The sequence below is a fragment of the Sinocyclocheilus rhinocerous genome, unplaced genomic scaffold (assembly GCF_001515625.1).
Source record: "Sinocyclocheilus rhinocerous isolate Xijiao unplaced genomic scaffold, SAMN03320098_v1.1 scaffold473, whole genome shotgun sequence".
NCBI classification, from domain to species: Eukaryota; Metazoa; Chordata; class Actinopteri; order Cypriniformes; family Cyprinidae; genus Sinocyclocheilus; species Sinocyclocheilus rhinocerous.
The window spans coordinates 239,053-266,196 of record NW_015643184.1 but is presented as its reverse complement, the minus strand read 5'-3'; the positions used below and the strand labels follow the sequence as shown (position 1 = coordinate 266,196).

General features: G+C 42.1%; 1 protein-coding gene across 3 annotated transcripts; it reads left to right on the top strand.

The window, feature by feature from the left end:
* Positions 1-66: 66 nt before the first annotated feature.
* LOC107757091 (axin-2-like) lies at positions 67-16,818 on the top strand. 3 transcript variants are annotated; one of them, XM_016574470.1, is made up of 12 exons: positions 67-131; positions 1,775-1,856; positions 3,423-4,251; positions 6,958-7,098; positions 9,465-9,567; positions 10,896-11,036; positions 11,212-11,687; positions 11,809-11,976; positions 12,161-12,373; positions 12,466-12,546; positions 13,247-13,414; positions 15,419-16,818. In XM_016574470.1, the coding sequence occupies exons 3-12, from the start codon at positions 3,428-3,430 to the stop codon at positions 15,543-15,545; spliced, it is 2,442 nt and encodes an 813-aa protein (XP_016429956.1). In that variant the 5' UTR covers positions 67-131; positions 1,775-1,856; positions 3,423-3,427; the 3' UTR covers positions 15,546-16,818. The 3 variants fall into 3 exon arrangements, with proteins under 3 accessions (XP_016429956.1, XP_016429954.1, XP_016429955.1); XM_016574468.1 differs by lacking the exon at positions 1,775-1,856 and adding an exon at positions 1,857-2,175 and having other exon boundaries at positions 77-290; positions 3,341-4,251; XM_016574469.1 differs by having other exon boundaries at positions 77-609.
* Positions 16,819-27,144: the final 10,326 nt, after the last annotated feature.

The window sequence follows — 27,144 nt, the reverse complement described above, 5'->3', positions numbered from 1 at the left end:
CTCAGAGGAAAAAGCGGCCTGTGTCTTTAAAGTTTCTGTAGCAACAGCAGGATCGCGCCGCTGCAGATCACTTACTCCTGACGCTCCACAGCTCGAGGGGAGTCGGCTCAAGATCTATCTGCTTTGATAAGGTCCTTGCGCCTCAGTTGAAACTTTTCCCTGACGGACTTTATCGAACAGGCACTTTACAGCGACTCATTGAGGGCATTAGGGATAGAGGCATCGATAGGGCTTGTAAAAAAAAAATATATATATATATGGCTTTAGACCATTCTGGAGCGATCTATGTTGTTTTAAAGCGGGAATGAGAGAAATTCTATTGTATGTATCTGTCGGGACCGTGCGGTCGGCTGCGCTCTTTGATGTCCGCTCTTAAACCCTGAGCTCAGTCCACACTGGAATAAGAGACTAGAGCACATTCACACACGCTATACAGGGATCTAGTGTGCTCTTCGCGGGAGGAAGTTTACGTTTAAAACCTAAAATCTCCATTTGACACTAAACAACATCAGAGGACAGGAGGACTGCGTGCAATTGGATATATAGTGGAATATATTTGTTCTTTTGTTGGAAAACTGGGATTTTGGGGACCGAACTCATGGATGGATGGTGAGTTAGAGCAGTGTGTGTGTGTGTGTCTCTGTGTGTGTATGTGTATGTGTGTGTGCTCTCCCAGCGCTGGCCCCACGCTATTGCTTTGATGTGCTGTTTACCGACTTTGAAGTCATGTGTCGCTGTGAAATGCAGTATATCTGATAGACATTCCATTAAAACGCGTGTTTTCGGTATGTTTTTTATAGTGTTGTTTTGAGGTTAGATCGGCTGTGTTTAAAGAATTGTCATGATAGTGTTACGGGACTTCAACCCCCTGATCTCACACTTTTGTTTTTCTTGAGGGGTTTGAAGTTGAATGCGGCATGTTTTGTCGTATTTCTCATGGATTGGATTCGATCACTCTTTATGTCCATAAGGGACGACTTTAATATGTTGTTTAATCTTTCAAAACTGAACGAATAGTTTAAAGACGTGTCTTTAATGTGCATGTCTTTTAGACTTCTCTATATGTTGCAATGCCGTTGTATCTTCTATGATGCATGTGAGATCATTTATGTCATCAGAAGTGTAGTTCTGTACTATATTATGATTATTTTTAGTATTATAAATGTGTGTCGTTTTAATGTACGTGAAGCGATTACTTTCACTATGAAGAGTGGTCAATGAGCTATTGATGTTGTAATGTTAAGCCTATACTTTACAGCTAAGTAATCATGCTGTTGATAAAAATGGCTTTACATTATTGTGCGTTTCATTGCGTTTCGATTTCATCGTCACGAGTCGAGTTTTACGCGACATTTATGTGCACAATTAAACATCGCAAACAGTAAAGCGATATTGTTTTCGCTTATGTTGCCTTTTTAAAACTCGCTTTCTTAGTATTTTGCCTTCTTTTTAAACTTGGAGTTTAGTTATGACTGATTTTTATTTTTACTTATTTATTAAAAAATACAGTGGTTATTCAAACTGGGCTTGAATGAGAAAGATGTAATAAATAATGCGCTCCGAAAATGTTTGATTTTATCGGATTTAAAAAAAAAAAGTTTTAAAAATCTAATAGTGCCTACGTTGAATATAAACCGGGTCGCTTAGATTGCATTCCACAAAGCCGATTGTACACCGCAAGCGCGCGCAATGTAGAGCTATACGTGTCTGAAGTGACTCTTTTGAAGTTTTGGGGCGGATCTGGTTTTGATGAGATCAATACTTTGTGTTTCAGAGAGAAGCTCCCCTGCTGATTTAAGAGAGAGAGGAGCTTACAGCTGAGCTTCACACTGAAGGCTTTGCTGCTGGAGCTGCAGGTTTTAAAGCGGGAATGAGAGAAATTCTATTGTATGTATCTGTCGGGACCGTGCGGTCGGCTGCGCTCTTTGATGTCCGCTCTTAAACCCTGAGCTCAGTCCACACTGGAATAAGAGACTAGAGCACATTCACACACGCTATACAGGGATCTAGTGTGCTCTTCGCGGGAGGAAGTTTACGTTTAAAACCTAAAATCTCCATTTGACACTAAACAACATCAGAGGACAGGAGGACTGCGTGCAATTGGATATATAGTGGAATATATTTGTTCTTTTGTTGGAAAACTGGGATTTTGGGGACCGAACTCATGGATGGATGGTGAGTTAGAGCAGTGTGTGTGTGTGTGTCTCTGTGTGTGTATGTGTATGTGTGTGTGCTCTCCCAGCGCTGGCCCCACGCTATTGCTTTGATGTGCTGTTTACCGACTTTGAAGTCATGTGTCGCTGTGAAATGCAGTATATCTGATAGACATTCCATTAAAACGCGTGTTTTCGGTATGTTTTTTATAGTGTTGTTTTGAGGTTAGATCGGCTGTGTTTAAAGAATTGTCATGATAGTGTTACGGGACTTCAACCCCCTGATCTCACACTTTTGTTTTTCTTGAGGGGTTTGAAGTTGAATGCGGCATGTTTTGTCGTATTTCTCATGGATTGGATTCGATCACTCTTTATGTCCATAAGGGACGACTTTAATATGTTGTTTAATCTTTCAAAACTGAACGAATAGTTTAAAGACGTGTCTTTAATGTGCATGTCTTTTAGACTTCTCTATATGTTGCAATGCCGTTGTATCTTCTATGATGCATGTGAGATCATTTATGTCATCAGAAGTGTAGTTCTGTACTATATTATGATTATTTTTAGTATTATAAATGTGTGTCGTTTTAATGTACGTGAAGCGATTACTTTCACTATGAAGAGTGGTCAATGAGCTATTGATGTTGTAATGTTAAGCCTATACTTTACAGCTAAGTAATCATGCTGTTGATAAAAATGGCTTTACATTATTGTGCGTTTCATTGCGTTTCGATTTCATCGTCACGAGTCGAGTTTTACGCGACATTTATGTGCACAATTAAACATCGCAAACAGTAAAGCGATATTGTTTTCGCTTATGTTGCCTTTTTAAAACTCGCTTTCTTAGTATTTTGCCTTCTTTTTAAACTTGGAGTTTAGTTATGACTGATTTTTATTTTTACTTATTTATTAAAAAATACAGTGGTTATTCAAACTGGGCTTGAATGAGAAAGATGTAATAAATAATGCGCTCCGAAAATGTTTGATTTTATCGGATTTTAAAAAAAAAAGTTTTAAAAATCTAATAGTGCCTACGTTGAATATAAACCGGGTCGCTTAGATTGCATTCCACAAAGCCGATTGTACACCGCAAGCGCGCGCAATGTAGAGCTATACGTGTCTGAAGTGACTCTTTTGAAGTTTTGGGGCGGATCTGGTTTTGATGAGATCAATACTTTGTGTTTCAGAGAGAAGCTCCCCTGCTGATTTAAGAGAGAGAGGAGCTTACAGCTGAGCTTCACACTGAAGGCTTTGCTGCTGGAGCTGCAGGAGCCATGAATAGGACACTAACAGATCCTATGGTCAGTAGCTTCAGAGAAGATGACCCACGTCCACCGGTCCCAGGGGAAGAGGGTGAGACAACATGCCACCATCCCAGCAAACTGGCCATGATGAGACCGAAGGATCCTGTGAAAACCATTATGGCTGATCTTCGCTGTTCCACAGCAAGGAGGGATGACGATGGACTTGGGGAACCTGAGGGCAGTGCATCCCCGGACTCCCCTCTTGCCCGGTGGACCAAATCTTTGCATTTCCTTCTTGGGGATCAGGACGGTGCTCAACTTTTCCGGGCATATCTTGAACGCGAGAAATGCGAGGACACTTTAGATTTCTGGTTCGCCTGCAATGGTTTCAGGCAAATGGACCTCAAGGATACCAAAACACACAGAGTTGCCAAAGCCATTTACAAGCGGTATATTGAGAACAACAGCGTTGTGGCCAAGCAGCTTAAACCTGCTACTAAGACCTTTATTAGGGATAATATTAAGCGTCAGCAGATTGACTCTGCAATGTTTGATCAGGCTCAAATGGAGATCCAGACTGCTATGGAGGAGAACGCCTATCAGATGTTCTTGACCTCAGACATATACCTTGAGTATGTCAGAACTGGGTGCGAGAACGGCAGTCATATGAATCCCAACGGACTAGGAGGTCTAAAGCTGGTGTGCGGATACTTGCCGACTCTAAATGAAGAGGAAGAATGGAGTTGTAATGACTTTAAAGCCAAAGCTTTGGCCACTGTCGTGGGACTGTCTGCCAAAGCGTTACGGTCACCTCCATCCCTTCGTGCAGTGGAGGCATTGGAGAAAGGCTACAGGTGAGACATCCCAACAATTCTTTTTCACTTACTTAACTACTGTATGCTGCCACCATAAAGTAACAAAGTTCCTACTGCTGCATGCTTCATACTGCTTCATGTATCAGGCACCCTATGGGTTGTAGCCTAGTGATTAAAGATCTAGTGTGGTAGCTGGAAAGTTGTAGGTTGAAGCATCACAAAGATTGATTGAACTTTAGGATATCACTGTTTCTGTCCTTGAGCAAGACACGAAATCTAAGGTTACTCCAGAAGAATTCTTTGTTTGTGTGTGAAGCAAGTCATTCTGGATAAATTCATCAGAGGAATGACAAATTAATAAATTACTAATGCGTTTTCAGGTGTATTATTACTTGGATTTGTGTAGCTATTGCTCTTGAGTTCTTGCATTAAACATGAGAGGCCCTTTCTTCCAAGTTTGGGGCCGTTTGCTCTCACCTGGCTTGCATTACGCAGAGAGAGAGAAGGGGAAAAAAACATCAATAAAGCAGCTCTTCCTTTCATGTAAATATTGTCTAGCACGAGGCCCTCTGCTGGCTCTACACAGTTTCCTCTGCTTTGAAATTCTTCTGCCGTTAGAGGATCATCTTCAAGGATCAAGGCTAGTTCACAATGCAAAATTGGTTTTAGCCGTCAAACGGATAAAAGAAGTGGCAAACATCAGAAATGTCACTAATCCAAAAGTGAAACTTTTTTTGCTTTTGCTATTAACAAAACAAAGTACTTCATCAAATTGCTCACAAGATTTTGCTTATTTTGATTGAAACAGTCTGTGTTTAGACCAGCTCTGTTACTGTACTTTGTAATGTTTGACACCTTCAGATGTCTTGACGAGCTGTTGGTTTGGTTGTTCAAAAAAAGTATATTGTCGGGGTTTAACAAAACACCAGGGGAAATCTGGTTTGATGAATTAGCACCCGTCACACAACTTGTGTGACCCATCAAGGTGTGGTGCCAGACAAATGTTTATCTGTCTCAAAGACGGCCCGTTGGGAGGGTGATCTTGAAGAAGGTGACAGAATGTTTCATCTCTGCTTATCTTTGTCGGGTTGTTTATGTAGGAGATGATTAAGAACCAGATGAGAGTAAGCAAAGTCTCTTTTTTGATGTTATTCCCTGATTTCTTTTCGATGAATGCTCCTTGAGCAGTCTGTTTTCCCTCTCTCTCTCGGGGCACTCTTTTTGTTCATCTGAAGCATGTGGAACTTATTTCTCTCCCTTTCTGTGTTTCTGAATCGAGTTATTCACAAAACAACACGCAGCAGCGGTTCCTCTGTGAGTCACAGAGACCGTGGCCTTCATCTCCACCGTTTCTTATTTACCACCGTTCTCCTCTGATTTCAACTGCCTCTCTTCGCACTTTTATCTAGGAAAAAACCCCGACGGATGGAGAATAAGCACACTTTTTGAGCAAGCGGAAAAGAAGGACAGAGGGGGGCGAGGCACCTCATGAAAGAAAGCATGAATGAGGGGGTGAGCGAGGGAAGAATGTGAACCCAGCTGTGCTAAATACCTGACTCTGAGCGAGAGCTTCCAAAGGTCAGGTTTGAGTTGGGGCCGTAGGCTATAGTCCTGCTGGGTCTCCCCTCACAGAGCTGCTGGCAGTAGGCATTCTCATAAAGAGGAGGCCCCCCCCTCTTCTCTTCTTTCTTTCCGCTCTCTCATGTTCTTTCTTTCTCTCTGTCCCTCTCTCTCCCTTTCTGCCCGGCTCAGGTTCTCTACCTCCTCCTCCTCTTCCAGTGAAGCAGGAATGTGTCACAGCAGGAGAGAGGGGTATGGAGAGGGAGAGATCGGAGGGAGGGGTGGCCTGGGTGGGTATGTGGAGGAGGTGCCCTTAGCAGAGGAAAGAGCACAAGAGGACGAATGACATGAAACGGGAAAGTTTGGAAGGGGGAGGTAAAGTGAGGAACAGAGTGCGTGGCCCAGACAAAAGACCCCAGATATGCTCCACTGAGGGGAAGTGGCATTGGCAATTCACACAGATGTGCTGCTCACTTAACTTTCCCCCTGATCAACCCTCTGGCTGGGGGGGGTCCAATAGCTGGACCCTTTTCACAAACATAAGAGAAGCCATGTTAGAAGCAGTTTGCATTTGCAATGTGATATTTTCCCCCTTTTGCTCTCAAAATTTGGATGATATTGTAACAATTTTTCTTTTCTTTTATCATTTAGCTGATGTTTTTATCCATATCGTTAGGGACAGAATCACAGTCTAGGCAAGTACATATGTGTGGTCTCGTTGTTCATACTTGACATACTCTTTTGCATTACTGTGGTGGTAACAAACCTCAGTAGTCAAGATGGCAAACAAGTTACCGTCAGATGTCTGTCCCGTTAACTGGAGGCGTCAACTTTGAGATGGCAAAAGTTAGTGAAGTTGCCACTGTTTCTAAGTTCCTTTTTAAACTGTTGCTCTGCCATGCCACTAGTTTACCTGAAAGAGAAAACGGAGTGATTGAGTCAGTTTACGCTATTGCACGCTGTAGTTCCGTTGTGGCAAAGCTTAGAATGCAGCGGAACACATTTCGGAAAGTGATACACGTTCGGGCCTTCCAAGTTCAGTTCCCTTTGAGTAATCTAGTGTCTTGCAAATGCCTCAATTGTGAGTTCATGAATCAACCAAGCAACCTTCCAGTTACCAGCCTTGAAATTTAACCACTGTACCACTCTTTAAACTAAAACCAAGATTGTTTGTTGTTCCTGTAGGTCCTACAGACGCAGCGACCCTGGAAACCCCTATCGTGTTGCGTCCGGTTATAGTTTTGCCCCTGCCACCAGTGCCAACGACAGCGAGGTCTCCAGTGATGCCCTGACAGATGACTCGATGTCCATGACGGACAGTAGTGTGTAAGTGTCTTTCTGGAACCCTCTATATTTCTATATTTTCCTGTTTCTTAACATAGTAAACTGCCTACCTAGATGGCACTGTTGGGCATCATAGGCAAATCGGAATGAATAGATGATGGCTAAAAATTATATCTTGAAAAATGTATAGTTTAGTGTAACTCTAGACTGTGGTCAAAGGCTAACATCTTTCTCTGGCTGTTAGCAGACATTGAGGTTTAATTATTTAGTCATTTGTGGCTGATAATGAGATGGTACAGATACATTGGCTTTTAAATGTGTTAGAGATGTTTTTAATGCGTTGCTGGAGTCTTGTGGGGATGAGCTATGAGAAAGGAGTGGACCCAAGAGAAGAGCCCTCAGATAATGTGCTTCCTCTATGCGCTAATTGAAGCTAATGTTTGCAAATTCCTTAACAGGAAATGACACTGGCCAGTTTGTCCTCCTCTTTTGCCCATGCTCTTTCCCTATAAAGCTTTGATCTTCAGTGGCTTTCTTTTTAAATTTTGCACAACTTAATCACCGAAGACAAAGTCATTATTTATTGGTTTCCCCATTGTCCCTGGAAAAAGGGGATGGGGGTTAACTCACCATGTGGACTATAAGACACTCATTGAGGTGCTTTGGCAGTAAATTAAAGGAATCTCAACTCGCATGGAGGTTTGGAACGAGGGGGATCCGGTGTCAGCTAGGCCTTTGAGAGGTTAGCCATTTCTGGAGCACAAGAGCAGGTCACCTGGGATTAGGGTGTTTGGGACCCCATCCCCCAGACACTCATGTACACCACCCATTCAACCCCACCTCTGCCTGAAAGCAGCCCTCCCCCCTCTGTGTTTGCGGCAGAGGCAATTGTGCGAGTGCATAGCTAAGTGTAGAGAGTGAGAAATAAAGTGCATGCTGGATGAAAGGCTTAACTGAATCGCTTTCAGCCCATTGTTAGGCCCCGGGAGCTTAGAGGGATAAGAGGGTGGCTGGCTGCTTTGAAAATTACTTGCACAAGTGAATAGGAGATTCCCATAAAGCACAGCCAGCCTGTGACACCCCAAAGCTCCAAACACAGTGAGTGTATGTGGACAGTGGGCTGATTGAACCAAAGATTAATATTTTGATAGGCACAGCCATGCTTTTTTTTTTTTTTTTAACAAAATGTGCAACAGCTTTTTGAGTGACCTGTCTTCAAATCATCTTAGTATTTCTTTAATAGTTAAAACCGCAGCATAGTACTCACAAGGTTACAACATTCATTTTAAATTAGTGAGTCAATCAACGTTTACTTGTTCTGGGAAAAAAAAAAGAATTATCTGCATGCTCCTGTCCAGTGATTTTACGCATATTTAACCATTGCATTTCTTATTTTATTTTTTGTTTGTATTTGCGCCACTTTGAAGTAGTATAGGCTATGGGAAAAACAGCCTCTGTGTTATTTATTTGGAGGCTGATTTGATTGGAATTAGCTGTGTTTTTATTTGAATTAAAAGGCACGGCGCTAAATCAGAATCTGAATTCCAGATAAAGGGAGGGAGGAGCGAGGGAGGGGAGGAGAAGTGGGGGAAATTTTGCTTATATCTTATTTATGGATTTACTTGGACGCTAGGGAATGCCGCTGCGCCCGACTTCAAACATTACCTTATCTTACAAACCAGCCTTTTGATGTGCGCAAGATCAGAGGCTGACTGCCGAGCGCTTGCCAAATGAAGATTGGAGCGACGGCTTTATGCGCATGACTGTGAGCTTTCAAAGACGTGCTGGAAACTGCATTTGGGCTAGGTCATACACTTCAGAGTCAGAACAGAGCAAAGGAAACTGGCCTGGCTTTAAAAACAAAAGAAAAAGAAAAAGCCAAGCGGAGGATGAGAAAGATGTCTGGCTTTAGAGGCAAGAAAGGGTGAGATTGAAGAGGTGCAGGTTTACAAACGTTCTGCCTTGGATTAGATGGATTAGGAGTGTTTATGGAAACACAAGCCATCTTTTATTGTAATTGGTAACATCATATGGATGCCATAATGGTGGCAAAGCTTGATTGCCCTTTGGGTTTGAGCGAGCCCCATGGCGTCTGTGCTGGGAAAGAGAGCAGAGAAAGATCTTGCTGTTACCAGCACTCTGGAATGCTCACGGCTAACATGGAGGAAGATGAAGAACTTTGGGTTTTGGATGATATTGAAAGGAAAGTCATGGGGCTTGCAGTTTTAGTTTGCACAGGGTGAGAATGCATCATTTTCTGGGCCATTATTTCAACAACACACTGCGTGTTGATCTGTATGACTACAGGATTTGAGTGTCTATGGATGCTATGTGCAGTATGTGTCTTGACTATTGTGTTTGAGTTTGGGGAGTAAATAACCTTCAATGTTCTCTGTGTGTCCTGACAGAGATGCCATCCCTCCGTACAAGCTGGGAAGTAAAAAACAATTACAACGAGAGATGCAGCGCAACATGAGGATGAATGGCCAAGTGTCTCTACCTCCGTTCCCTGTAAGTGTCCTCGCCATTCTTCTGAATTACACACAAACAACTCCAACATCGCCCCCAATTAAAAAGCGTTACCCACTTACGGTTGTGGACCGTTCGTGTTGTTGTGCTCTTTCTCGGATAATGACTCTTAATAAACTGTCACACCGCACTAAATGAGTCTGTTTTATCCCGGGGCACCAAAATCAACTGTCTCTCTTTGAGAGCACTTTGATCAGCAGATGAATGGGGCTGACTTCAAGGGAAGTGACAACTTCCAACCGAGCTGCACCCTTTTTATTCCTCCAGCAGCACCCTGCATCCCCCTCTCCCTCGTTTTTTCTCTGCCTCCCTCAAAGTAGAAAAAGAGAGGTTAGTGTTTGGAGAGAGAGTTTGGAAAGACAACTTGTTAAGCAAGTCAAACAAACCTGTATCCACCCTCCCTATACCTCCTTATGCTTTCTTACTCTTAAGAATTTTAAATTCTACATTGGAAAGACTTTCCCTTTGCTGTGTCTGCTCTCTCTTTCTTTCTATCTCCTTGCCTCCCGCCCTCTCTCCTTTTATTTCTAGCCTGTAATATTTCCCTTCTGATTTGGCAATGACTGGCTGCCTGTCCCAGGATGCTACTTTTAGGCAGCATGGGCCTGGAGCTGCTGCAAGTCTCACCAGCAGCTCGTTTTGCTTTCTTCTCTCTTTCGTCTCTCTCTTCATCATCTTTAGAAAGAGATGGAAAGAGGAAGCCAAATCAAGAAAGGCAGGGCACAAAATAATAATAAAAATAAGAAGAAAGCGATAGAAAATCCTCGTGTGAGATGCACACATGGGGAAGGAGGATAATGTGGCTACTGTAGCTCAAAGGTGCCTGCTGTCGTTGGGGGGGGGAATAAATTACCTCTGTGCTTCTGATCTCCCACTGCTTGACTCCTCTAGTGGCGGCACACATCTCGCCATCTTACTTTCTCTTCTTTTAATCCCCCTCTCTTTCCTTTTTTCTTTTGCCTCCCTCCTTTTTCCCCCTGTCGATATGTGACTTTTATTGCTAGATGTAAAGCCAGTGTCCCTGCCGCCCCTGGTGAGCGTTTGATATTTGACGAGGCCTCTTTGAAGCTGCCTGACTTCACAGGCCGGGCTGATGGCTTGGTTGCACTACAGAGGGAACAAGCCGAGGCTCCTTAGAGCGTGACCAACTGCTCATACCGGCAGCGGCCCATGCCAGTGGTGTGGGGCATGTTTGTGTGTGTGTGTGTTGTATGGGCAGTAGACTTATGCGGGGAGGGCAGCTGTAGAAATCAACCCATCCTGTCCTGTCTGGTCTTCTCGCTAATCTGTATCTCTCTCTGGTTGTGCAGAGGACGCGGCGGCCACCTAAGGAGATGACTCCCGTGGAGCCAGCAGCCTTTGCGGCACAGCTGATAGCCAGACTGGACCGTCTGAAGCGGGAACAGGAAACCATGAGCTCCCTAGAGGAGAGACTTCAGCAGATTCAGGAGGTATTACTGGAAGTCTCAGAAAATGTTGTCACTCATTCAAATCGAACATTTTACTTCTTCTATTGAAGAATTCAGAGAAACATACATTTACATACACAACATTCACAGAACATTTTGGGTAAACAGGCTGTTTGCAAGAATTTCTTTGTAACATTGCATTCTTGTGTGTGTTCAGGAGGAGGAGAAGGATGAATCTGAGGTGTCTGGAAGCAGTGCATGCCACTCTCTGCCTTTGCTCCCTCCTGGCTCTTGTGAAGAGGACCCCCAGGCCATCCTGGACGAGCACCTTTCCCGAGTTCTCAAGACCCCTGGCTGTCAGTCTCCAGGAATGCTTCGGCATTCCCCACGCTCCCGATCTCCTGAACAGCGCCCCCTGCCTCGGGGAGGTCCTGGCACCAGGTCGCAGTCTGGCTCTGGGAACGGATACGTGCCATCCAAGACCTTGATCTCCAGACAGTCAACCAAGCACATATATCACCACTACATCCATCACCATGCTGAGCCCAAAAGCAAGGAGCAGATCGAGGCGGAGGCGACCCAGCGGGTGCAGTGCCTGTGCCATGGAGCTTCAGAAAGCTGCTCTGCCCCCTACAACCGCAGCCGGAGTCTGGGCAGAGACCAGTGTGGCAGCCCTGCAGAAGTGGCCTTTGGGTACGTTTTTCTTTTGTTGCTCCTCATTGCTTTTTAATTGTTGCATCCTGCAGTCTATAGATGGTTGTTTTTATAAAACTTTTTTTTCAACTTCAGTTTTTATTCCTTTTCCTGCTGCTAGGCATTCCAGCTCTTTATCTAAGCGTCTGTGTAAATCTGGAGAGGAGGTGAACACAGAAGGGTTGGAGAGCAGTCTCCTTCAGCTGCCAGCTGACAGTACAGACCGCTCTCAAAACGTATGGCAGTGGATCCTGGAGAGCGACCGACAGACCAAGCACAAGCCCCACAGGTCTGTCTCGCAACTCTGTGGTCATCTCTATGTTGTAATCTTCGTTCTTTGAAAATTCTTGTGCATGTGCGTTTGCACTACCAGTGGTTGCCCACCTTGGTTGCACAAGCGTTTGCCCACCTTGAATCCTATGAGCGTTTGTGCTTACATTGTACTTACATGGTCAAACTGTCTGTTCTTGCAGCACTCAAAATGTAAAGAAGTCGCACTGTTTGGAACCCACACGCACACACACCTGGGGAGGTGGCGGAAGCAGTGCGCATCTCCGTGCCCACCAACCTGCACACCCCTTTGTTCAGGACCCTGCCATGCCACCTCTACCCCCTCCCAACACCCTAGCACAGCTGGAAGAGGCCCGCAGACGTCTGGAAGAAGTTTCCAAACCCTCTAAACAGAGGTACAAACTCCAGACTTTACGACCCTGAATGCCAGTCCTTGCTAAAAACTCTCGATTGATTTCTGTATTGACGTATGGGTTCCAATTCACAGACATTCAACATCAAGCCTTCAGAGAGACAAGAGTCACCCAGTGCCTGTACAGAATGGCAGTTCAGCACTTCAAACGGACGAGTATGTATCACTCCTGATAGTCATCCTCTTGCACGTTTTAATTCACTTTTCATTGATGAATGACACACGTATGCATGTAACGTGGCAGTCGTCGGATGCTTTGCAGCCATTAGTCCTTTTCTTCCTTTGAGGAACTCCTGGTTGTTCTCTCTCTTGGTTTCTGGCCCTGGCCAGTATTGGAAGTGTGGAGCATTGGCCACCTGATGGCAAAACTCTTTTTCATTTCTAAGACTGGGTTGGCTTTCTGAAGTAGCACTACAAAGTGGAGAAAAGGGCCAGTGGATAAATCTTGACCTTTTGTCTCCTCACTTAATCTCTGACAGCATTTGTTAAACTCAAAGCACTGCATTTGTATTTGAGTTGAATTACTGAATTAAATGAACTTTTCCACGACATTCTAATTTATTGAGATGCACCTGTATATTAACCTATTCATGAGTTCCATGACCTGTAATGGTAATAGTGATAGTTGTTTAAGGAAACACTAATAACATCCTAACATGTTTCCACCAAATCTAATCCTAATGGATAAAAACAAGCCCCACCCTAAATATTTCCTGTTGTGTCATTACAGATTTTCAATGTGTTGTGCATGCCATCTACAATAGTGTGGTCTTTAAGGCCTAGCTAATATTATCCTCTGCTGTGATGATCTTTTTGTGATCTACGTTTGTGCTCATGTGTGTTTGTGTCTTCACAGACCGAAAGATCTCAAGAAGATGTCAGGTTCCCACAGTAGTTTGGGCTCGGAGACAGTGGTCACATACTTCTTTTGCGGTGAGGAAATCCCGTACCGCCGGATGATGAAAACACACAGCCTCACACTCGGACACTTCAAGGAGCAACTGCGGAAAAAAGGAAACTACAGGTATGTTCTCAATTCTGACGAGTGAACTTCTTTTTGAGAGTTTATATTAAGGCTGCTGAAGACTTGAATATAATAGTTTTGCAATTAGCTAATTCAAAAAATATTCTTGCAAGGTATTTTTTGATGTGGTTTTACACTGGTTGTGTTGGTCTCTGCAAGGCTGCGATGTTTACTATAAGTTATTTACATTAGCAGCAAGTATGGAGTTAAGACGACAGGAAAGAGAGAGGGGTGGCTGCACAGAGAAAGAAAGAATGAGGGAATTTTAACTGTAGCCGTTTGGTCACATCTGGTATTGATTTCATCTTAAGGCACATTTAATAAGAAGCTCTTTGAAGCTCAGGCCTTTCATTTGATGCACAAAGACTTGCACACATTTTTCAACAATTGTATCAAGCTACGTTGCTCTCATACATTTGTGTGTGTTTACATAAGACTATCAGTTTTTTTAATGATTATTTCTCATTTATATCAAAGCCTCTCTTTGTGTTGGCCTTTTTATTTGAATGGGGCATTGTCAGATGGCCGCCAGTGGTTTTCCTTGTGCATGTTGACTCCATAAAAGCCCATTTTAAGCAAACCAGAAGAGTTGAGTAATTTTTCATTGGTAACTACGCCGATCATAGCTTTCAACTGCCCACTGACCACAATCTGTAATGCCCCGTGTGGTTGCATTGTTGTCCATATTGATAACTTTATTTTATCAAATAGGTTGTTGTTTGCATTTTACATAAATATTGTCAAAAAGTCCCCGTGTTAGGGACCCCTCTCTCACCATGCGCATTTTCAAGGAAAAGAGAATTCAAAGCTGATGGTTTTAATCGCAGAAAATGTGTGTAGTTGGGTCATTTCAACATGGCAGATATTCAACAAAGAACAGTACTGCCAGAGTTGCCAGACAATATTGGTGCCAGATGTTGCGAAGAGAAAATCTTGCCATATAAAACATGTTCCAATGGAAAGACTTCTTTCTCTTTTTCTTTCTTCTTCTCCCTCTCTCTTTTTTTTCCCAACAAATAAGAGCCATGCTTCCCTTTTGAAGATTTTGCGGAGGAGGATATAGTTTATTCTCCAGAAATGAGGATGTAATTATGTGCCATGTCACAGTATTCGAGTTTGTCCCTCATTTATGAAGTTGGGTTTGGGTAGTGGGAGAACAATGGATTGTTTCCGACATATTGAAAGAAGAAAAGAAACTTTGTTCTCGTCGGTTGTTGTTTTGAGTCATGGTTATTCCTGTGTGTGTTTTATGTGTGCTGTTTCTATGACTTGGTGGTGTTTGCTTGTAAAAACCTAGCATGCACCGCAGCGCAAGTTAGTAAGAGGGGGCATTTTCCATTACAAAGCCAATTACTGAGGCAGACCTCACCACTCCCTCCCCTCCCACTGTTTTCTCTTCCTTTTGGAGGAGGTGGAGATCATTAGTGCCACAGAGGTAAAAGGAAAAAGACCAATCGAAAGATAGAAATGAGGCAGAGAGGTCGTCCATCAAGGTCAAAGACTAGATTAAGCTCAGACTCGTCCTATCACAATGTGGTAATGAAAAAAGTGTAGTGTAGACTCTATGGCACCCAAAAATGTCAGCCCTTGTGAAAGATCTCCATTATTTGCTCAGAGCTCCCAATTAGACACCAGATGCCTGATGGTGGATGGGTGGTAGTGTTTAACAGACCCTCTAATTTAGGCTAAAGCACCTCTTTGTCCCCATATAGCTGAGTACAACATGGTATAGCACTAGTATGTGATACGGGTATTTAAAGTCAAAATGAAATGGTGTTTGAAACATTTTACTTCTATAATGTGATGCGTTTCCTATTGAAACAGGGTATTCAGACTGGATTGTGAAGGGTCTCTGTGACAGTTCCATGGGGTCTTTAAGCATTTCATATGCTTGTAAAACAAAATTGTTGTTTTCTGGAACGAAAGAATACCATTTTACCTATAGACCTATACATTTATGAATGTCATCAACAGTTTGTTGACCCTACATGTGCTCTCTTTCAGGTACTACTTCAAAAAGGCCAGTGATGAGTTTGAGTGCGGTGCTGTGTTTGAGGAGGTCTGGGACGACTGCACAGTTCTGCCCATATATGAGGGCAAAATCCTTGGCAAAGTGGAGAGAATGGACTAAATAAACATGACAGCAGACTTACCCAGCACTCAAGACTAAGTCAACGAGCGGAAAATGGACGTTTTATGCAGCTAAAAAAAGTTTAGACGTTTGCCTCACCAAGCTATTGAAGGAATACTAGCCAATGAAGTACAGAGGGATCTGAACCAGCAATGCATCATAAGAAATTGTTCCTTTGATTTGGAACGCTAAGAGAGATGTTATGACCAATGAAGACGCAATCATCCACTTGTTTGTTTGGACTACAAGACGCCAACGTTGGTGTGTTACCATAGCATGGACTGCTGACCAGCATTTGTGATAACTGTAGATGTGTATATGTGTGTTGGATGCGAGAACGTGTGCATGTGTATACTGAGGTGCTCATATGTACACAAAGTTATAATATGCTTCTGTCAAAAGTTAAAGACTTTATTGCTATTTATTAAACTGTCATTCCCCTCATATCTGTGTTCAGATTATGGACAAGCTGCTTATTTGATTGGGAGATTTTCAATGTTATACATGCATGGACGGATGTCTAGAGTCACGCGACCTTAACGCAACAGACTGTACCAGGAATCTTCTCTTCTGGCCAATGAGAACGAGATGTGCTTCAGACCAGCACGCCTCTCCAAACCTCTCTGCTGATTGGGTGGATATTTCAACCTTTATTGCCCAGCCAACAGCTGATGATGTGTTGCATCTTTAGTGCCTTTGGTTTAATGTCCAGACATTGCACAGGAACCAATAGCCTTGTCCTGGAACCTGTTCCAAGACTCTTAAGTAAAAACTAAGTAATAGGAAGTCATACTATTAAAAAAAAAAAAAAATGGTAATCTGAATTTCAACACTGTCTGGGAGATCAGAGGGTGTGCATGGAAGGGGTTAGTGTCCTGTGTAAATGTTGAATGAAAAGACCTGGTGTAGCTGATTTAAAACCGCAAAGCTCCAGGGCAAAATCTCGGAATGCACTGGCATGAGTGAATGAGAACATGCCATCGCTAGTGTATTATATATTACCTGTGCCTACATGGATACCATGCTGTGTGCTGCCCTGTTTCAGGGTGTGAATATTCCCTTGCTTTTCTGAGGGGTTTATGTTTAAAATAATTTTTTATGCTTTGGATATCTTGTAATCATGACATTACGTTTCAGTGTTTTCCTCCCCCAATTTTGTTGTGTTTCACTAAAATGTAAATTATGCATTATATAGAGCTTCATTTTAAAGACGACTTGGTACTTTAATTATTGTAATTATGAAGAGATGTAGCCTTTATTAAAAGTTATATTTTTTAAATGAACACTAGTATGTTTGTGTGGTTACTGTGCATTTGTGTTTGGCTGGAAGTGATTTTTGGCCTTTGACTCGTTTTCATTTGAGCAATTAAGGTATACATTGGTCAGTACTGTATGTGTTTTCCCTGGGAATCAAACCCAAAATGAGGGCCTCACTCTACCAGCTGATCTCAGACTTCATTTTATTAGACTGCTCTGAGACCAGTTTGGGGTATCTGAGGGTGTCTTTCATCACTCTCCTCTTATTCGTGCCATTCTAACAGGAATGAGGATGGAGGATGTCATAAAGAGGCTTCCTGATTGGCCATTAATCCCATCTATTAAAGTGCAGGTGGGGTTCCTGCCAGTTGGGGGGTAACTCTGTGGCTGTTTGTACACCATAGAAGGCTTTGTTCATGGATCATTCCCCCCGTCAGCTCCCTCCAGCCCTGCCCCAGCACCTCCATGCTTAATTAAAATCTCACCCCCTGTAGCTCCTTCCATGAGAAACCAACTCCAAGGTGAAGGCCTTTCCCAGAACAACCCCTATTGCTTCCTCAAGTGTGTTTCTCAAGCTTCAGCTCGGCCCATTAGGAGGGAGGGGGATTCAGGCATCAGGTTGTTTTTGTCGCCATTTTGGCAGAGAGCGTAATCTGTTGCCAGAGTTCTATGTGGGAATAGTTTTATCTGGCTGCCTTATTTCAGTATTTCAAGTGTTCACCATAAAGTGGAGGGAGGAGGTTTTAATGGTGACATGCTTTTCTTGAGTGCCTCTCCACACTTGGACCGGGCCCTGGCCTTTACCTCTGCCCTGGGAGACGTGAGCTTTGCCAGGGCCTGGGCAGCTGGTTTTTCTTGGGGCTAATTGGAGGATTAGAATGCCCCTGGAAGCACCACTGGCCCAGCATGCTCAGAGACAATGCTGTGGCATAATGAAGCACTTCAGACCCCGGTGAGAAATCCCAGCCATATTTGTTCTCATTATCAGCCTTTAATTTGCTCCCTCGTAGAAGATTAATAAATGCAGCAGTAATTTGGCCACTAGAGTCCTTTTTGCCTGCACGTATGAGCTCCGAGATAAGTTGGAGTGCTAAGTGTTCTCGGCATGTCTTGCGCGGATGCATCCGCCGACTGTTTTTTCTTTGCGTGGAATGCCAAATACAGCCTGGCAGAGATCAGAGCACGCCTGACCCTTGACTTGTCACTTCCCTTTTCCTAATTGTCCTTCATTCCAGCAAGCTCTATTTTAAAGTTTCCTGTGCTTTGATCGTGAAACCATCTAGGAAGCTCTTCTAGGAACAGCCATGACCTTCCCACCTAAATGCACCCGTAACAACCTTGGTGGAAATCGCAGGTGCCATCTGGCGCCTGAGGGCGAGTTTAACATTGGCTGACTTCAAGTCATTTAGACAATGTCGCAATGTTAGATTGATGATATCAGTGCTCTCGTTTCCCATGGCACAAAGCGTAGCACGTGGGAGGCAGCACAGTAACCATATCAGGCGGTGTGTGCCAGGGGCTCGCTCTGAGGAGCGCTAACTGTTTCATTCACTTCATTGTGTGGGGTGGTAATTGGCATTAAGCTCTACTCTGGTGGCTTTAACCAGCTTCTGTGTGTGTGAAAGGGAGAGAAAGAGGCCGCTAAAGCTGCCATAGTTCACTTCCCAGCCAACATTAGCTTGCATGGCAGGCCAGGGCTATTGTGCTATCTCACTTTTGTTACACTTAAGAGAGGGACCTTCAAACCGGTTCTGCCAAATAAAAAAAAAATGGGTCTCTGTTGATTTATTTGCCAGGTAAAAACGCTCGGCTGTGAAACGCGGGAGAAATAGAAGGGTGTGTGTGTGGGAGGAGGGTTAAAGGATAAATGAGGAAGAAAAAAGAAGGAAAAGAGTGCGACAGAGACTGAGACATGGGCTATTGCCAAGAGACACATCAAAGCACTCCCTTGATGTTTATTTTGAATGGGCACTAATGGTTTCTGAAGGCAAAGAATTGCAGCAGGAAGACGAAAAGAAAGAGCGAGAGAGACAGACAGAAGTATGGAGCCAGGCAGCAATCCTGTGAGGGCACAAATATTCTCATCTTGTGTCTCTAAAAGGAACAGCAGGGTGTGGTAATGGTGGAGATGCTAAGACCAGGTTATGATTACATCCACCCATATTCTGGGTGCACTGCTTTGAGCCTTTGCCCAATAAGCTATGGTTGTCTTTGTTTTTTGTAGTTGATCAGCCATTTCTAAATGTTTTTCCCGACCCACAGCTTATTCTTTTTCTTGCCCTTTCTCTTTATTTTGAAATCAGCACATTTTAAAGACATTGAACTAGCGCTAAATAAAGTAAAGTGTGCATGTTTGCATTGCTTGCGGATCCTGGAAGTAGATCAAAGGAGCCAGAAAACATACCACATTGCTGCGGCTTCTCTGTGAATGCAGTGCAGTCGATGACTTTAGAATGTGTCATGTCTTCACTTGCTCTAGTGCCTCTCTTCCAGCACCCCGTGATGTTTTGCCTGCTTCAGGGGAGACTTTTATGCCATATCACCTTTAAAACTCATCCAAAATCTTCTGACCTGTCTTTTGCCATGCCTGAATATTCCCAACTGAATCCACACAGTTGTCACTGCAGATCTATTTTTCAATCATCTTCCTTTATTTCTAGACTGATGCAAAATGTATTGATTCTATACAGATATTGAATTCATTTTCAAAATAGAAAACTACTTTACAATCAGTGTTGGGTGTAATGCATTACCAAGTAACTGTCATTTAATTACTTTTCCCTTGAAAAAGAAACTAAGGGATTACTCTTAATTTTGATGTAATTACAGTTACTTCTAATGTAATTGCATTAAATACTGTATAGACTAGAACAATTATTTATATAAAACAATAGTGGGGTAGATGCGTATCATATGTACGCGAAAACTGCGTATCATATGTACGCCAACAAATTTCGTATCATATGCACGCGAAAACTGCGTATTATATGCACGCCAAACACATGCGTATCATGTGCACGCCAAAGTCCATTTTTGCGTATCAATACCACGAGTTTTAGTTTTTATTTGGCGTACTATTTATACGCATTTTCATGAGACCGGGCTCGTATACTACTATAAATAGCAAGTGAAAGAGTACGTATTCTGTGATGAACATTATTTAAGTGAATTTATGGCTTAATTCAAAATGACAGCATTTTCTGTTACATAAAGATATGGCATCATTTTGCATGTTAGTGGCAAAAGTCTATTTGGGAGTCAGATTTAAAAAAAAAACTCAAATAAAAGTAAAAAAAAAAAATCTTGCAGGGTGTCTGAAATCACGTACTGTCTGAGTAGGTACTACATTTGATTTTGAACTTACTTGGCGACCATTAAAAAAAGCATGTTCCGTATAGTATGAAAATGGCTAGTAAGAATGCAATTCGGTAGTTGTTTATTATCACGTGACGTACCAGCGTCAGTTGCGTCACTTCACTGTCAGTCATAAATCCTGTCCGTGGCCTCATGGGATAGTAAAGTGTCCATCGAATGCACACTTCAGAATCCGGGCTGAAGTAGGTCACTACTACTTTTCACCTACTGTTTTTTGAATACTATAAATCTGGAGAAGCTAGTCTTTTGGTGTACTGTTTTTTGCATACTATATAGAAGGGAAGTATTTGATTTTGGACACAGCGTTGGTTAATTTTTGGTTCACATGTCACTATGGAAACAAAAGTCAAGTTGACCACATTATGGCATACAGTATTCCGTGCAATTTGCTCTGTTGTATACTGCAAACTTTGGCAAATGTTGTAAGCTATAGTTGTATTCCTTTTATATAGAAGATCTGCATACTATGCACAGTATATATGCATATGTTTGTATGATATTCCAAACAAAGCCTCAACATATGGTCAGATATATAGACAGATATATATTACCATAAATAATTATTTTGAATTGATTTTGTTTTACAAGTAATTTTTTATTAAAAAAGAAAGACAGAAAAGAAAAGAAAAAGAATAATAAGCACAACACCTTTTGTAGGTACGTTTAAAAAGCTAAAGCTATTAGTGCTAACAGGAGACAGGTCCCTCCCTAAATGCTATATAACAGCTGTCTCTTGGAGCCCTTGATTGAGTGGATAGCTTCAGAACAATTCTTATACTGCCTTTTGTATTGAAAGGTCATCACAATATTGTTAAAATACCACTTTCTGCACTTTCATCATGAAAGGTCACGCTGTATACCTGAAGAGCTCCTTGGAGTCTTTAAAGGTAAGCGACTGCGCCTGCTGCCATTGTTGAGTCAAGTGTTCCCTTGAGCAAGTTTTTCTTCCTTTAAGACTTCAGGAGAAAACTGCCCTTTTTGAAACTGAGGTTGAGGGGGAAATCCATGGAGCAACAATTTTATTTGTAACCTACATAGTATGTAAACTTTAATATAGTGCAAATAGCTATGTGCTCAAGTGATAGGCCATACCATCTGCAAACATTTTTCCCGGTTCCTACAATGGCACATTAATAACAAATGTGATCTTTCTTGTCTACCCTCTCTGAACTAGGCATCACAGGATCTCAATTTGGCTGGCTTGAGTGAGGGAACCTCAGTGTTCCTCTTCTTAATGTACTGTACACAACTGCATTGTGCCCAATTATAGCATCTCTTTCCACTGTGAATAGGACAGAGGATAAAAAAGAAAAAGAAAAAGAAAAACACTGTCTGTCCTGTCTTGCACTTTTGGTGCCCAGTTTCAATTAAATGTGAAATCAGTTCTCTTTCAGCCTGTGCCTGTTTACTTCCCTTCGCTGAAAGATCTGTGCGATTGTTGTCCATCATCATTTCCTCTTATTGTTTCATCTTTCTTCTCATGACCTCATTTTTGTTGTTTTTTTATTGCTTTTTTTATCTTTCTCTCTTCGCTATGCAAGGGTATGGGTACACGGTTGAGGGGTCACAGGCTTAGTTTTATGGCTAACCACATGTGTTTTTAGATATTTGGGCCTCTATTTCTCATGGAAAGGCAGTTGGGGGTAGTGTGGGTTGGGGATGGGTTATGGATAGGCTGGGGGATACTGGTGAGGGGGGGGGGTAGTTGGTGTGGGAGAGAAAAACATATGGTTCTTGTTTGAAGGGTTAAGATGAAGCAGCCATGTTTCTTCCCTGTGAAGTGCAACGGAAATCCAAACATCCCCTCAATGATTAAACAGTATGACTTCTGCGACGCCCTCATATGAGAAACAACAAAATACACCATCATGTGATGCCTGCATGGCTGAATAAACACAATAATGTGTAGGGTAGAGGGGGAAGAAGATGCAACATTCTTAGTATGTGGAAACCATCAGTGATTAAGAGATTTGTAAACCTTCCAATACCCCTCTTGGCACTCATGTGGCCATATTTCACAACTGGCAATCCACCGACCATAACAGACACTGCAGACTAGGCACATGGGAGCCTTAAAATATAAAAATCTGAAGTAAGCTAGAGACAGTGTTTCTGGTCTTGGAATCTCAAAACTTTGACAAACATGTATCCCCATCTTCCACTGCTTGGTCAAACAGTTACTCCCACATCAAACTCATGCCATTGCCTAAGCCAGAGTTTGGCATGTCGGACTGCTGAAAGAAAAAATGCTGAACGTTCTACAAAGCCACACTTCAGGAAGCCTAGAAATCACATCTGCATATTAAACTGGGATAGGAGAAAGCATTTTAGCATCCAACACATGTCACATGAGAAAATTGTCTTAGATGGGGAAAATGAGGGGAACTAAGAAAATGTCCCTAATTCCATGTACTTCCATCTAACCTTGGGTTGTGTTTTCTTTCTTATTCAAAGACTATATCTACTTTGAATGCCTCACTTTGGAACATTCAGACAATTACAGCACTGACTCCTTGATGGGTTACTGGAGTTTCTCTTTGGATGGTTATGTTTATAGTGTGTGAGGTAATGTGGAACACTGTTCCAAGCTTCTCCTGCACCAGCATTCCAGCAGAGTCATCCAGCTCTTCTGCTGGCTTGGAATCAGAAGCAGGAAACAGCAGGATTCCGCGGCACTGATCAGCCACTCCCATCACTACTGTGTCCAGACATGCGCTGAGAGCAGCCGGCTTGGAGAGAGATCACACGATCCTTCTCACCTCGCATGAGGAGTTCTTTACAGAGTGAATGCTCTGGTACACAAAGGGAGAGAAAGTGAGATGTGGTAAGATTTGCGAGGGTGATCAATGCTCAGAAATGTCTAGAGCTGGATAGTTATTTGAAGGGAATGCAAGACCTATACGCACCAAAAGAATGAGGTGGAGATAAAGGGAAAGACACTGGGTGTAAGGGCGACCAATTTGCAGTGGAAGCGATAGCTCACTAGGATGATGATAATGGTTAGTAGCAGGAAAGAAACATCCCCTCCCCAAATGTGAAAAATTAGACATTTTGCTCAGTTCTCACTTGTGGGCTGGTGTAAACAAACTAAGGGCTTATGCCAGCGTTTGATCTTGTGAACTGTAAAATCTTCCAAGCAAAAACAGGAAAATTAGCCCTCACATTTGGATGCAGGAGGGGCTGAGTGACAAAAGCTAGTGGGAAGAAGTTTTTTTTTTTTCTCAGCAGCCTTGAATGTTGTTGCCTTTGACTGAGTTTCCTCTTTGAGCTAGGGTCTCTGTTGTGATTTTGATGTTCAAGCAGCTGAGCTCTATTATACTAAACCAAGCATCTACAATCTGTAATGAAACTGTTAATCCGTAATTAATGTTTATTAGTCTCAATAATTTTAATGTTTGATAAAGTGTGTCATTACTTCTGTTGATCATACATAGGATTAAGGATCTGAACAAACCCCTAACCCTAAATATGAAACTTTGACATGTTGCTTGTTGGTTTTGTGCTACAGACAAGAATGATACCACAAATCACAATAAACCTTGAAACCTGCTCGTCTTCAAACAGGAATGGATAATTCCCTGACCAATTTCAATATCAAGTACACCCATACGCTGAAAGGCTTTATGTATTACCTAAATTATATTATTTAAATTGTTTTGTTTAGGTATATATATATATATATATATATATATATACATATACACACACACACACACACACACTACGGGGCTGTTGACTGCTTGAATCTGATTGGCTGAAGAACATTCTAAGGCATGCAATTATTTTCAGGGAAGTTTAATAGTTCCAGGCAGAGCTTTGTCAAGGTCACACAGGCTCTGTGTGCTTCGCGTCGTGGCCTCTTCACCAACTCGGGTGTACATTATTTTCTAATGATTCAGCGGCCCAACAGTCAATTATTCCTTACATATGTCTGTATAATGTATTCAGATAATTCAATGGAAAGACATATATAAGTATAAAAAAACAATGGTGTGCACAGGATGGGCTTTTTTAATCGCTAAAGGTAAATGTAATTTCGGTAACACTTTATTTTAAGGACCAGTTCTCACTAGTTGCTTATTAGCATGCATATTACTAGCTTATTGGCTGGTTATTAGTACTCATAAAGCACATATTAATAGCTTATTCTGCATGAGCATATTTTAGATCCCTTAATCTGACCCCATACCTAAACTTAACAACTACCTTATTAACTATTAATAAGCAGCAAATTAGGAGTTTGTTCAGGGAAAACTTTTAATTAACAGTGAATATGTGTTCCCTATTCTAAAGTGGACAATTTTTATGCTATTTTATTACCTATAATGACACATTGTCTTATGTATCATCATCCTGCACATGCTATACTTATATCTAAATATGTTACAATTTAAATGTAAGCGCACATTGTTCTTAAAGGGAAACATCTTCACTCAACTTCTCAAAAGGCCTGTAAACAGACTTTGCCACAAAATAATGTTCTTTTTAGCAACATCATATGACCCCTTTAATTGCAGGTTAGCTTTAGTCAGATATGTCTCTGTTTGGTTCTGAAGCCGGTGGAAATCTGTGCAGGGTCTGAGAGATGTTCACAAATGACCTGACCGAGTACCAGTTCTGGCATGAGAACTAGCACAAATTAGAAGGAAAAGTTAATGGAGACTCGGACGTGGGATTTTTTTTACTTTGACCAGTGAGCAACCACTTAGCAACAACCCAGAAGAAAATACATAGGTAAGCCCTGGTAACCCTAGTACTGTGATAGCAAGTTCTGCATGAAAAAAACACAGTTGACAACTTCAAAAAATTTCCAAATTTAGTTGTTCTTTGTGATTCTAAAATTGAGACTAGGCTACTTCATAAACATGATGGCGTGATAGTGAGGGTGAGACCTTTAAGATTATCTTAATTTAGTAAAGTTATCTGCTTGTATTAATGGGACATAATGAGCTTGATTTTGAAGCACCAGATGGCAACAGACATGTCAAAGGACAATGACCTAGAACATCAAAACGCCACACATCTCTCTGTTACGGTTGAAGAGTTGAGCTACCTTTGAACGCTTGTTGTTTGGCTCGAAAGGAAGATGTCAAAGGGAGGAATCTTAACTATGAGCCTTTGCCGCAGCCTTGAAGATGTTGAAATTAGTGTTTAAAAAGAATTCAAAGCATAATGCACACAAAGAGAAGAAGCCTGAAATGTCGGTACTCTGGTGTTAAAAGAAAGATCCTAGATGAGAGATACATGAGGCTGACTTTGGTGTCACTTCAAAGGCTTCCTTCACAGGCACACAAGCTAATCGCAAGATATGAAGATCTTTGAGCCTGTGTGACCCTGATCAGCTGGGGAACCAGGGACAAAGCTTTGTGTTTGTGCGTGTGTGTGTGTGTGTGTGTGTGTGTATGCGCGATTTAAGAGGTATTCTTTGTATAAGCGCTTTTCTCCCTTGTTAAATTTTTTAAATAGTTGGTCTTCTGAGCTTCTTTAAGGCAAAGCATGGCAGAACTCTTCCTGTCTGTATCAGGCTGCCACAACCAATGGCTGAGGAACATGTACTTGTAACACGTTAAAAGAGTAATTTAATTACTCCTAATTGGACTCCTAATAGCAATGACACTCTTCTTTTTCTCCAATGCAATGTCACTATGTATGACCAAAGAGCTCTCACTCAATATATAGGCCTAATTGACTATGTTATGATGAAGATCTGCCAAGGATGAAGACTGTCTTACTGTGATCACAGTTTTAAGGGAAATTAAATTCTCATGAGCCTAGGTGATAATTTGTAACTCGTCCTGCTGTGCTTAACCAGTAATTTTTTATCAACATTTTTCAGAGGAACACCCCTTTGGGTCTCTAAACGAATAGTCTGAGACAGGAGAGAAGGTGAAGAAATATGAAGCAGCTGGAAGACGTCAGATTTTAATGCTGACTTGTGAGTGATTCTGATGAAAAATGATGACGTCATTGAAAAATCATCCCATGTTCTCTGTCGCTCTACTGGAATGAGAACTTGTCCTGTTTGATCCCAGTTATGTGATCTAAACATGCCCATGAGCACATGGCTCTTTCATTATTTGTCCACTACGATAAAGCAGAAAGGTTGGAGGCAGAATTCCACTTCTTAGCAGTTGCAGGTGTCTTTTCTTCTTTTTGTGTACTGCAATTGTAATTTTATTAAAACTTTACTTGAAATAACCCAGCAGGACCTGGACTGCACAGCTTTTCTCTCTGCTTTTTTTGGATTCTCGTGTCTTTATCCACATAAGCTGCTGGCCATAAAAAGAGCAGTCTGCTTCCTGTTCTTTAAAGTCCATCAAGCAGGATGCTACTGGAAGGGACCGAGCTTTACTGTTTGTTCTCTTCTCTCAGATGTCACATGGGACAGGAAGGAGTGATTGTGTCAAAGGGTTGGAAAAGCAAAAAGGACAAGGAAGAAGAGGAGCAGCGCTTTTGTGCAATGGCTAATTAAAGGTGTGCTAAGTATTTTTTAAGGGTCAAGCACTGTAGGTGTGTAGGCAGCTATTGTACCTGTTTCTATTGTATCTATACAACTATTGTGCTAATCTTCAGCTTCTGTATGTGATCAGAATTTGTGAAATCAGAAATTGCAGTTATAATAATGACAACTTTTGCATTTCTATCTCAAAAACTTCACTGCCGCCAGCAGCTTAAATTTCCACTTTTCAGCTTTAAGATATATATATATATATAGCCTATATATTAAAAAAGTCATTTTTGAATAATTGATTCAAAGGCACGAGTGTGGCCTCTTTAGATTCCTTAGGTCACACAGAGTACAGTGATGTTGACTGCTGCTTTTAATCCCTCTGGAATGTCCTGCTCCATAGCAGGGCCTGAAAATCAGACAAAGACCTGAACCCACCCGGGACCAGTGTTGGGGGTAATGCATTACAAGTTACATAATCAGATTACATTTTTCAAGTAACAAGTCAAGTCAGGGCCG

What these genes read in the sequence shown, in the direction of transcription:
- LOC107757091 (XM_016574470.1), top strand. Translation starts at nt 3,428, where the DNA reads ATGAATAGGACACTAACAGATCCTATGGTCAGTAGCTTCAGAGAAGAT. An exon ending in GACTTCAGCAGATTCAGGAG is followed by an intron (nt 11,037 to 11,211) that starts GTATTACTGGAA and finishes GTGTGTGTTCAG; the next exon opens with GAGGAGGAGAAGGATGAATC. An exon ending in TCAGCACTTCAAACGGACGA is followed by an intron (nt 12,547 to 13,246) that starts GTATGTATCACT and finishes GTGTCTTCACAG; the next exon opens with ACCGAAAGATCTCAAGAAGA.